The following is a 13,407-nucleotide window of genomic DNA, read 5'->3' on the forward strand; positions in this document are numbered from 1 at the left end:
AGCATTACACTGTTAAGCTAAGTTGCATCCATCTTTTCAAAAATGGCATCAATATCACTGTATTTATGTTTGTTGTCAAACTCCATAGATTCTCCCTTTGGTACATTGACAGCCTTAGAATATATCTCTTAAGCATTTCATGATTAATTTCTTTCTCACTACCATAAATTCGTTCCTATACTTATTCCAAGCATTTTCTAGAAAATTCAAATTTGGCCTGAATCTCTTTGACACATTCATTTATGGTATATTTCTTAGAGACCTTTGCTGACCATCCAATGAATACTTGTATCCCTCAAAGCTCTGTATCATACATATCCTATATGATATGTAGAATCCTTTCCCTTTCTATTTATTTCTTTATATTTTTGTATTGCTGACATAGTCTCACATGTTTCCTTTTTCTTTTCGATATTTTTGGAATGAATGTACAGAACTTATGGTGTTATGTCTAATATGTGTTGGTACCAACAAAGTTTACAAGAATTACCTATTGTGTTTGCTTCTTTGGCTTGACATGTAGATGTGTTATAGTATTCTAATAGTTTAGTGAACTAATTTTTGGTTCTATCTATTCAAAATATCTTACAACTCATTCATCTATGAGATATATTGACAATATAGATTTTTATTCTTGACATTGAATGGGGTCTGTGCTCCCTGGTCTCAACAAAAATATTGATTGGAATACATCAATATTGGCAAAGTCAACATGTTGACTATAACTCTCTTGATTCCATTTCCTATGCCTTCAACCTTGGCAACAAAATGAGGCATGATGATTTGATAGAACAGTTCTGACAGAATGTGATTGACATTAGTCAGATATTTTCTCTAATTAATGGTTTTATCTATAAGATGAAAAAATCTTTGAATGTAAGTTCTTGCTGTCTTCTGACTGAAGAAAAGTGGATGAAATAAGTGATTCCAGGAATGTTCAGTTCTGACATGAAAATATTTTCACTACTGAACCTGTAAACTCTTGCTTCTGTGCTATATATTCTCACTATAGGTACCAGTGAATGTACAAAGCTCATTCTATCAAATAAAGATATAACTCCAACGGGATTTGCAATAGGCTGTGAGAAAGAGGCACTGAAACCCTGTTGGGTTGATAGAGTTTGTGTGTTTAGGTGTGTAGGGGGTGCAATTTTAAGAGCAAATTCTACAATATCCCTATTCAAGCCAATAGCACTAACCCTGGCAACCTGGAGGGGACAGGTCTATGATACATGGTCAAATCTGAATTGCAGATCAGCCTGCTCTATAGACCTACTTCCATAACAGTCAGATCTACTCAGAATAATAGTATCTGTAAAACAAACAAAAATAAAAAACAAAACTATAAACAGTATAAAAAACATAATCTATTTGGAGAGTGTAGTGGAAATACTTGGAATCATATGCATGTAGTGACATTAAAGAATTAGAAGGAAAAATTAAAAACCCAGGATACATTACTGTTATATATGAAGAAAATATAATGTCAACTCCTACTAAATATTACATGATACACTTATATAAATAAGTGTTATGAGAGCATTTAATGTCTATATAAGGTAAAGCAAATGCTATGACAATACAAATGAATACTTTCATTTTCACATGCTCATAATTTAAACAATGAATTTTGCTTTCTAAAAAAATATGTCCTGGTAATATCCACTAGTAAAGAATATTAAGATTAAAATTGGGTGATAACTAGGAATAATGTAAGAAAATGGAGGAGAAAAAAATACTCTAAGGGCAAGCAAACCCGAAATGCATAATCTACAATTACAAAAATATTTTCATAATCTCAATCCAGCATCTAGTATAATTGCAACAACAATATTTACTGAAAAGAAAGTCAATATCATGGCCAAAACTCACATTTACTATATATGTAAGCAAAATTTACATGTGTAGATATTTTCCATCAAGTAAGAATCCAGGTATTATATAACAAATACGTTTATAATGTATGCATTATATTGGTCATGTGATTTATTTTACTTGTAAGGAAAATAAATAATCAGTGATTGTCATGTAGTTTTAGTCAAGTTGACACACACTACAGTTAACTCAAAAGAAGGAACCTCAGTTGAGTAATTGCTCCAGGAAACTAATCTAGGTTCATGTCTCTCTGTTTTGTTCCTTCATTGCTGGTGATGGAGACATGAGCTAAACCCACTATGGGCAATGCCAGTCTTGGGCATGTGATTCTGGACAGTTGGGAAAAGGAAGTGAGAAACACAAGTGGAGTAGGTCACTTAGCAGCTATCCTCTATGTTTTCAGTTGCAGTTAATACCTCTAGGATCCTTCATTGAGGTCCTGCACTGGTTCCCTAAATGATGAGCTATAATCTGTAAGAAAACTGAACCCAATACCGACTTAGTTTGGTCACTCTTTTATGACAGAAACAAAACAAATAAAAATCTATGAGACCATGATTGTTAATAGTACCTTTAGTAATGAAATTACTGTGATCAAAAAATCAAAATTATGATGTCTTGAAGGTGATCTTAAATTATGTAGGCACAAACAAAGGTCATAAAAACTAACAAAGTTAGACATTTAAATATGTGGGATTCCTTGAAAAAACTTACATTATATCAGGATTTTAAGACCTTACAGTTTACTAAAATATCCCATTCTTTTAAGCAAAGAGAATGAACTAAAGTACTTTGAGATTACTTTTTGTTGTGTGCATGCCATTTACAAGAAAAATCAGATTGACAGTGTTTTACTGTATTTAGAAGAAAAAGTGTTAAAATATATTCATGTGGAAGTTAAATATATATATATATATTTCTTTCTTTGAAAGCACTAGGTAAGTAGCATCCAGTATACTAGCAAAGTAACAGCAAACTGTTTTAATACAAAAATCTATAAATGACTTCCACAACTGAAGATGCATTGGAAAATGCTAGAGTCAATGAAACTGTTTCCAGTTTTTTAAATCAATCATTTTACTAGTTTCTGTGTGTGCATAAATTTTGAATATTTGTGTTGAAGTGCTTTTTAGTAAATGTTATAAATAAAAATATTAAATGTTTTGTACGAAGAAATAATAACACTTAGAAATTATGCTAAAATCAGAGATTCAATAATTGATAAAATATCTATTAAAATCAGCTGAGAAATGAAAATAATCGGTCATACTACTGTTACTAAGAACTACAAACATGAATGTAGAAGGATAACTAGAAACTTGAGTGAAGAAATGCTATCCTTTGCTCTTCAAAAAAAGAAAGAAGAAAGAAAGAAAGAAAGAAAGAAAGAAAGAAAGAAAGAAAGAGAGAAAGAGAGGAAGGAAGGAAGGAAGGAAGGAAGGAAGGAAGGAAGGAAGGAAGGAAGAGAGAAAGGAAGAAAGAAAGAAAGAAAGAAAGAAAGAAAGAAAGAAAGAAGGAAGGAAGGAAGGAAAGAAAGAAAGAAAGAAAGAAAGAAAGAAAGAAAGAAAGAAAGAAAGAAAGGAAGGAAGGAAGAAGGAAAGAAAGACAGACAGACAATATCACATAGTCTAGGCTACTTACTTTTACATAAAAACTATTACCACTGATAATCATCTTACTATGATGGTATGCAAAGAAAAAATGACATTTGTGATTAAGGGAATTTATGGTTCATAATATACTACAAGTTATTATGAGACATATACTCATGACATCTCATTTTTAAAAATCTTAGAATAAGATAAAAACAACATGACTCATACACGGCCATGTATACACCAAGATATAAAAGTCAGATTCTAACCTGCACTTACCATTCATTTTCTTCAGTTCCTTCACAAGACATTGTGCTTCCTCTTGTACTTTGTCCTCAATGGTCCGTTTTCCCATTCCCAAGGTCCTCAGAGTAGTGACTGTGAAGCGCCTTGTGACTTTCCATGCATTTCCATGGCTAAAACCAATGCCTGACGATATTGGGACACTGAAAATCCCAGACATATTCTCCACCTTTCAGTTCACTGTGGAAACTGCCCAATACACACATAAGCACAAACACACACGCGTGCGCACACACACACACACACACACACACACACTTACCCTGTCCTTTGAAAATCTTGTCAAAAATTGGGAGCCTTCCTCTTCCAGAAAACTCTTCCCTATGATCAATGAGGGCTTCTTTCACTGCCTTATAGCCATACAATACCACAGTAGGCTGTGAGCCGAAATACAGAGTGAACACTGGGCCATAGGTTTTCGAAAACTGGAATGAAATCGCAAACTAATATTAGTGAAGAATGTAATTGTATGTTCCATAGAGTCAATCTATTAAGTTTCTTAATAGTATTGTGTTAAAACATTTTTATTCAGAAAAACTCAGTTGAAAGTCTGTATGACTCCTTATATTGTGATAATTATTATACATTGATGGCCTACAGTGTGCCAGAAAATCTCCAAGGCTGTTGATACACTAAAACCAAAGATTTATCACACTAAGATGTTTATTTAATCTGTTTTTCATATTAAGGAAAGAAACTACAGAAAAATTGCCACATTCATTTCCAGGGTTCTATTGCAAATAAATAGACTCAAATTTGGCACTCTGCTTATTCATTACTGGATAACTGAACATCAATTTCAGGATACCCTCATACTGTAATGATTTCAATAGTTAGATGAGTGCTGCAGAACCAGCTGGGAAACACTTCCTGTTAAAACTAGAGATCTCTGTGTTGAATAGTTGAAATAAAAAACCTTAAATTATCACAAATGTTTGACTACCATTCTCTTTTATTGTTACAAATGTACATAGAGTGAGCATCATGCAAAGTGTACTATAGCATGAAGCATCATAGAAAAAAAGAGCGCATTCTCACTAATCATCATTCTAGGCTCAAGTCACAGTCTATGAATAGAATAATAGATGATTAAAAAAATAACATGTATCACCACAGCCCTTCTATACTTAGAGAAGAGAGGAGATGTCAGGGGCAGCCTTGATTACACACTCAAGGCCTAAAATCAGCCATGGGCCTAAAATCAGCAATAGACCTGTCATACATGTATACTAACACCAACTCTTGGGTCTCAGTGGAAAAACATTGAAACAGATGGCTATATGCTATTGTAAACAGGCAGCTTTTGTGGAAATTTACAAGCCTGAGTAGTCAGAGACCTTGTAAAGGTAGCCTTTACATAGGTAGCCTTGGCAGACAATACCAACTTAGATAAGGACAACTGAGTCATAGGCAGAGTCATAGTGACTTGTCCCCTGAACCTTCACCCAGCCGATACCCAGTTCTGAAAGATATCTGTATTCCCCCTGAACACCCACACTCCAGGGTCATCCCATTCCCCACATCCTGCCTTTCTGTGTTTATAACCCCAGTGTGAATGAATTATGATTTGAGTAAAAATAAATAAATTATTTTTAAAAAGTAACATGTATGCTACCACATACTGTTTATTGATTTTATTTCATGTATGAGCTAATGCACATTGGATTTACTTCAAATAAGACCCCAGGAAATTCTTCCAAGTACAGTATTAATGTCAAATCCAAGAACATTGCATGTCTAAAATTCTGAGTCATTAAATGAAATATTCCTTACTCTTCACCTTCAGTCAAACTAATAGAAATGGCCACAACTATTTGAACGTTAATCCCACCCAGAGAGAGCAGGTCTTTCCGGAGTACTGATATACCAAAGATCACAGATGAGACTAGCACTGCTGCCCAAATATCAGGACCAAGTGTGACCTGTGTGGAACCCACAAGACCCAGGAACCACTGAGCTGCCAGTGACAAGATCCTTCTAGTTTCCATCTGTGCCCCTGAGCTGAGCCTGTGCCACAACTATCATCTTCTCAATCCCATCCAATGAGAGCAGGTATCTCAGGATTGATGACATATAAAGGATCACAAGTGACACCACCACTGCTGCCCAAATACCAGGCCAAATGGGACCTGCCTGGAGGCAACAAGACCCAGGAACTTCCAAGCAGCTGACGACAGGATCATCCCAGCTTCCATCTCACCACTGGAGTTACCCTTGTGCCACAATTATCAGCACCCAAATCTCGACCAGAGAGCAGGTCTTCAGGAGTGCTGACACACATAAGATCACAGCTATCAGTACCCCAATTCTGCCCTGAAAGAACTTATCTCCCAAGAGTGCTGACACACTTAAGACTGACAGGCTCACAGACTCACAGGTGGGAAAAGCTACAGTCAGAGACAGCAAAGCCAGCTAACACCAGAGATAACCTGAAAGGGAGAGGCAAGTTCAAGAACATAATGAACAGAAACCAAAGCTACTTGGCATCATCAGAACCCAGTTACCCCACCAAAGCAAGCCCTGAATACCCCAAAAACTGAAAAAGCAAGATTCTGATTTAAAATCATATTTAATGATGATGAGAAGGACATAAACAACTCCCTTAAAGAAATACAGGAACAGGTAAACAGGTACAAGACCTTAAAGAGGAAACACATAAGTCTCTTAAAGAAATATAGGAAAACACAACCAAACAATGAAGGAATTTTAAAAAATCAAGAGTCTAAAAAAGGAAGTAGAAACAATCAAGAAATCACGAATGGAGACAACTTTGAAGATAGAAAACCTAGGAAAGAGATCAAGAGTCAGAAATGCAAGTATCACCAACAGAATAAAATATAGATAGAAGAGATAATTTTAAGCATAGAAAGTATGATAGAAAAAATTGACACAACACTTAAAGAAAACGCAAAATGCAAAAGGCTCCTAACCCAAAACATCTATGAAATCTGGGATACAATGAAAAGACCAAATCTAAGGATAATAGGTTTAGAAAAGAGCAAAGATTCCCAACTAAAAGGAATACTAAATATCTTTTTAAAAATTATAGAAGAAAACTTCCCTTACCTAAAAACAAGATGACCACAAACATACAAGAAGTTTGTGTGTATGTATGTATATATATATATATATATATATATATATATATATATATATATATATCCAAATAGATTGGACCAGAAAAGAAATTCCTCTTGTCACAACAAAACACCAAATGAACAAAACAAAGAAAGAATATTAACCAGTAAGGGAAAATTGTCAAGTAACATATAAAGCAAGCATGTCAGAATTACACTAGACTTCTCAACAGAGATTCTAAAGGCCTGAAAATCCTAAGCATATGTCATACAGACCCTAAGACAATAAAAATAACTGCCCAGGCTACTATACTCACCAAAATTCTCAGTAACCATAGGTGATGAAACCAAGATATTCTATGACAAAGCCAAATTTACACAATATATTTCCACAAATTCAGTACTACAAAAGATAACAGATGAAAAACTCCAACACAAGGAGGGAAACAACTCCCGAGAAAAAGAAAGAAATTAATCTTCTTTCAGCAAATCCAAAAGAAGATAGCTACACAAACTTAATTCTACCTCTAAAAATAAAAATAAGAGGAAGCATCTCTAGTCTCTAATATCTCTTAACATCAATGGACTCAATTCCCCAATAAAAAGCATAGACTAACAGATTGGATATGTAAACAGGACCTAGAATTTTGCTGAATACAGGAGATACACTTCAATGACAAAGCAGACACTAACTCAGAGTAAAAGGCTGGAAAAATCTTTTTTCAAGCAAATGGTCCCAATAAATAAGCTGGTGTAGCCATTCTAATATTGAATAAATAATCGACTTTCAACAAAAAGTTACCAAAAATATGAGGAAATACAGTTCATACTCATCAAAGGAAAAATCTACCAAGTGGAACTCTCAATTATGAACATTTATGTCCCAAATGCTAGGGCAACCACATTCATAAAAGAAACTTTACTAAAGCTTAAAGCACACATTGAGACTCATACAACAATAGTGGAAGACTTCAACACACCATTCACATCACTGGACAGATCATAGAAACAGATACTAAACAGAGACACAGTGAAACTCACAGAAGTTATGAAGCAAACGGATGAGAAGACATCTACAAAAAAATTTAATGCTAAAACAAAAGAATATACTGTCTTCTCAACACCTCATGGTACTTCCTCCAAAACTGACCATATACATGGTCAATAACCAAGTTAAGAAATGGATTCCAAAAGATTGAAGTGATCCTATGCATCCTATCAGATCACCACAGATTAAGGTGTGGCTTCAATAACAACAAAAACAACTGAAAGCCCACATACATGTGGAAGCTGAGCAAATCTCCACTCTATGGTAATCTGGTCAAGGAATAAGTAAAGAAATTAAAGACTTTTTAGAACTTAATGAAAATGAAGGTAAAACATACTCAAACATAAAGGACATAATGAAAGCAGTGCTGAGAGGAAAATTCTTAGTTGTGAGTGCTCTGAGTGAGATTTAATACAAATACTTTTCAATATATTCCACAAAATAGAAACAAAGAAACACTTCATAATTCTTTCTATGAAGCAAGTTACACTGACACTAAAACCACAAAAAGACCCAACAAAGAAAGAGAACTTCAGACCAACTTCCTTTATGAATATTGATGCAAAAATACTCAATAAAATTCTCACAAACCAAATCCAAGAACACATCAAGAGAATCATTCATCATGATCAAGTAGACTTCATCCCAGGGATGCAGGGAAGATTCAATATAAGTACATCCATTAATGTAATCCACTATATAAACAAAATCAAGGAAACATAACCAAATATCATCTCACTAGATGCTGAAAAAGAAAATGACAAAATTCAACACACCTTGATATTAAAAATCTTGGAAAGAACAGAAATTGAAGGCCCATACCTAAACATAGTAAAAGCAATATACAGCAAATCAGTACCCAACATCAAACTAAATGGAGAAAAAAATGAAGCAATTCCACAAAAATTAGGGACTAGACAAGGTTGTCCACTCTCACTCTAGCTAGTCAATATAGTACTCAAACTCCTAGTCAGAAGCATTAAACAACAGAAGGAAGTCAAAGGGATAGAAATTAGAAAGGAAGATGTCAAAATATCCATATTTGCAGGTACTATGATAGAATATCTAAGTGACCCCAAAAATTCCACCAGAGAACTCCTTCAGTTGACAAACAACTTCAGCAATGTAAGTTATTATAAAATTATCTCAAACAAATCAGTAGCCTTCCTCTACTCAAAGGAAAAAGGCTAAAAAAGAAATTAATACAACACCCATCACAATAGTCATAAGTAATATAAAATATCTTGGTGTGATTCTAACAGAAAAGGAAATTATCTATATGACAAGAACTTCAAGTCTTTGAAGAAAGAAATAGAGGAAGATCTCAGAATATGGAAAAAATATCCCATGCTCATGGATTGGAAGTATTAACATAGTAAAAATCTTACAATCTTACCATCTTACCAAAAGCAATCTACAGATTCAATACAATCCCCATCAAAATTCCAACTCGATTCTTCACAGAGATAGAAAAAGTCATTCTCAAATTAATTTGGAACAACAACAAAAAAACTCCAGGATACCGAAAATTATTCTCAACAATAACATTTCTGGGGGAATCATCATCCCTGACTTCCAGCTCTACTACAGAGCAATTGTGATTAAAACAAAACAAAACAAAACAAAAACCTCATGGTATTGGTACACAGCCAGGAATGTAGAATTGAATGGAATAGAAATGAAGACCCAGAAATGAACCCATACATCTACAGTCATTTGATCTTTGACAAGGAAGCTAAAATCATCTAGTGGAAAAAGGGTGGCATATTCAAAAATTTGTGCTGGTTTAAGTGGTAGTCAACAGGTAGAAGAATGCAAATTGACCCATTATTATCTCCTTGTACAAAGTTCAAGTCCAAGTGGATAAATATCAGATAAAATTAGATACACTGAATTTATTAGTAATTTTGTAAAAACTGGCAAAGAGCCTCAAATACATGGTCACAGAAGAAATTTTCTTCAACAGAATACCAATGGCCCAGGCTCTAAGATCCACTATTGACAACTGGGATCTCATAAAAATAGAAAGCTTCTGTAAAGCAAAGGACACTGTGATCAGGACAAAATGTCAATCTTCAGATTGGAAAAGATATTTACCAATCTTACTCCTGAGAAAAGACTAATATCCAATATATACAAAGAACCCAAAAAGACACCAGAGAACCAAATAACCCTATTAAAAATGGGGTATAGAGCTAAACAAAGAATTCTCAACTGAGGAATCTGGAATTGCAGAGAAGCACCTAAATAAATGTTCAATATTCTTTAGTTATCAGGGAAATGCAAATCAAAATGACCCTGAGATTCCACCTCACATAATCAGAATGGCTAAGAACAAAAACACAGGTGACAATAGATGTTAAAGAGGATATGGAAAAAGAGGAACACTCCTCCATTGTTGGCAGGATTGCAAGCTGTACAACCACTCTACTGATCAGTCTGGCAGTTCCTCAGAAAATTGGACATAGTATTACCTGAGGACACAGCTATACCATTCCCAGGCATAACCCCAAAAGTTGTTCTAACATATAACAAGAAAACATGTTCTACTGTGTTCATAGCAGCATTGTTTACAATAGCCAGAAGCTATAAACAACTCAAATCTCTATCAACAAAGGAACTGAGATAGAAAATGGGGTGCATTAATACAACGGAATGCTATTCAGCTATTAAAACCAGTGACTTAGTGACATTCTTAGGCAAATGGATGGAACTAGAAAATATCATCCTGAGTGAGGTAACACAATCACAAAAAAAATACATACATGGTATGTACTCACTGATAAGTGAATATTAGAAAAAAAATCTCAGAATTCTCATGATACACCTTTCAGACCATAGAAAACTCAAGAAGAAGGAAGACCAAAGTGTGGGTCCTTCAGATCTACTTAGAAGGGGGAATAAAATAATCATGGGAGGTAGAGGGTGGGAGGGGTTTGGGAGGAAGAATGGAGGGGGAGAGGAAAAAGGTGCAGGATCAGGTGTGACAGGAGATGGGGGAGATGTACAGAGGGTCAGGAAACTGAACAGAGGTATGTAGCAAAGGGAAATGGTAAACAGGAGTAGACAACAGAAAGCCCCAAACAGCAGGAAAGCAAAAGACTCCCAGGACCCAATGGGGATGACAGCTGAAATAGCCAATACAGAGGAGGAAGAACCTGTAGAGAACACACCCTAGGATTAGTAACTTTCCCCAGTTGAGAGATGGGGACACCTACCCTTCCCAGAATTTTAACCCAGAATTGCTCCTATCTAAGGGAAAGACAGGGACAAAAAGTAGAACATAGAATGAAAGAAAGATCATCCAGTGTCTGCCCTACATGGAAATCCATCCCACATACAGCCACATAATCAAGTCACTATTGTTGATGCCAAGAAGTGCTTGCTGACAGAAGCCTGACATGAATGTCTCCTGAGAGGCTCTGCCAGAGCCGTATCAATAGAGATGCAGGTGCTTGCAGACAGCCATCTGTCTGAGCACAGGGTCCCAAATGGAGGAGTTAGGAGAAGAACTGACAGCGATGAAGAGGTTTTGAACCCCATAGGAAGAACAATAATATCAACCAGCCAAACCCTCCTGGAGTTCCCAGGGACTAAACCATCAACTAAAGAAGACACATGGAGGAACGCATGGCTCCAGATGCTTACATAGCAGAGGATGGCCTTACTTGGCATCTATGGGAGGAGATGCTCTTGGTCTTGCTATGAATATGCATATAAATGCATATACATATGCATGTGTGTGTATGTGTGTGTGTGTGTATGTGTGTGTTATGCATGCTATGGTGTGATTATAGATAGAATCCTAGCATAGTTGTACTGACAGAGTCCAAACAAGCAACAGATTAAGACAGATTCATATTCTTACACCCAATCATTGGACTGAAGATGGGGACCCCTGTGGTTGAATTAGGGAAAGGTTGGAAGAAAATGAGGAGGGGGGTGACCCCATAGGAAGAACTGCAGTCTCAACTAATATCTGTAACCCTGAGATCTCTCAAACACTGGATGACCAACCAGGCAGCATATATGTTCTAGTCCTAGGCCCCCGACAAATACAAATATACAGCTGAAGACTACCTGGCATATATATATATATATATATATATATATATATATATATATATATATATATATATGCATTTCAGTTCAGGTTCATAAATCTATAACCTAGAGCATTACTATTTTCTTAACCAGAATTACAGGCAAAAGTCAGACTATACATAGAACTTTTTAGTTTTTTACTTTATACTCAATTTCACAATATTTTTTTCAGCTATAGACTTTCATTGAAAGCATTATGGCTTATATCTCCCTTTGCAATGTACCTGAGGTACACAAGGGATACTTACATTGGTTAAGGATTGGTGTATATTCTTCACATCTATCTGGAGAAAATTTCCAATAATTGGGAGAGGAGTGGGGCCAGGAGGGAGCTTCCACTTCCCAGAGCTCTGTCTCCATAGAGAGAAGAGAAGAAGACAGGAGAGAGTAAGCACCAGGACCAGGACTAGATTCATCCTTCTTACTTACAGTGGTGTGATAAAGCAGTACAGAGATTTTATAATGCATCCCCAGAATCAATATTTTGTGTTTCATCATCTTTGTGTAATCAGCTAGGCACTGTTTAACTGTCTTCCTAATGGACTTTGTCTCAATAATAAGTCAAAATTTGCTCCTTTAACTTTGTTGTTTTTGTAGGGTGTCTGTAAAAGATTTGGACTAAATTTTACTGAGTTGTGGCATTTATTGTGTGGGGCAGTGGGCTGTGAGAGGCATCTGGGTGCTGGGTTGAGCACAGGCCTCAAACTCCTGATAATACCCTAATGGGATGGTAGGTGCTCAGCCTTGCTCCTGGGCCCTGGTTTCTTTCACTTATACACAACCCCTCCCAAAGAAAGGTTTGTGTGGCCTTAGGTCACATAGCACAGGTAGCACAGGTAGAGGGTATGACTACAGGCCTCACAGCTTCAAGAGATTTCCATATTAATGAGATACCTAAAGGCCAGAGGGTGTAGCCAATTAAGCATTCTTTTCAAGGCCCTCCTCCCTGGAAAAGATATTTAACCTCAGGTCCACCCTGAGAACATGGGTACAGGATACAGCTTTATCCACTTTCCATCATGACAATAAACCTTTTAAAAATCATAGACTTCTGCCACTGTCTTCGGGGACGAGACCCTAGGGAAGGGCAGTAAAAGATGGGACAAAGGACACAAAGAAGAAACACAAGTCTGAATGACTGATTGAGTGCTTAAACTTTATTGTTTGGGCTGCTGTTATAAAGGTAAGCAGAGAGGAGTGTCAGGGTCCAAGGCCATCTGGTAATTGTTAAGTTCTTATGAAGAATTCCTTAGCCCAAACCACTTTCTCATGAGCAAGAAGGAAATAAAACATTTGTTAGGCTCAAGTTGCTAATTTTCTCTCCCAGGCAGGAAGGCCAATAAGGTCTTCCTTAACTCAGGGTATCTACTTAACTGACATTTGCTCTCAGGAAGAAGGATCTCTT

At 36.0% G+C, this 13,407-nt stretch overlaps 1 protein-coding gene across 2 annotated transcripts in view; it reads right to left on the reverse strand.

Moving 5' to 3' along the window:
- The window catches only part of LOC114633057 (cytochrome P450 2C13, male-specific-like), a 64,486-nt gene extending 52,045 nt beyond the window's left edge, over positions 1-12,441 (reverse strand). The window contains exons 1-3 of one of the 2 annotated variants that reach the window (XM_028781681.1): positions 12,251-12,441; positions 4,036-4,198; positions 3,750-3,899 (exon numbers count right to left, since the gene is read on the reverse strand). In XM_028781681.1, the coding sequence (XP_028637514.1) occupies positions 3,750-3,899; positions 4,036-4,198; positions 12,251-12,418 (481 nt within the window). In that variant the 5' untranslated portion in view covers positions 12,419-12,441. Of the gene's footprint in view, positions 1-3,749; positions 3,963-4,035; positions 4,199-12,250 lie in introns of those variants that run through there. The other variant, XM_028781682.1, reaches the window with a different exon arrangement.
- Positions 12,442-13,407: the final 966 nt, after the last annotated feature.

This window comes from Grammomys surdaster, unplaced genomic scaffold, assembly GCF_004785775.1.
Source record: "Grammomys surdaster isolate TR1022 unplaced genomic scaffold, NIH_TR_1.0 513, whole genome shotgun sequence".
Lineage (NCBI taxonomy): Eukaryota > Metazoa > Chordata > Mammalia > Rodentia > Muridae > Grammomys > Grammomys surdaster.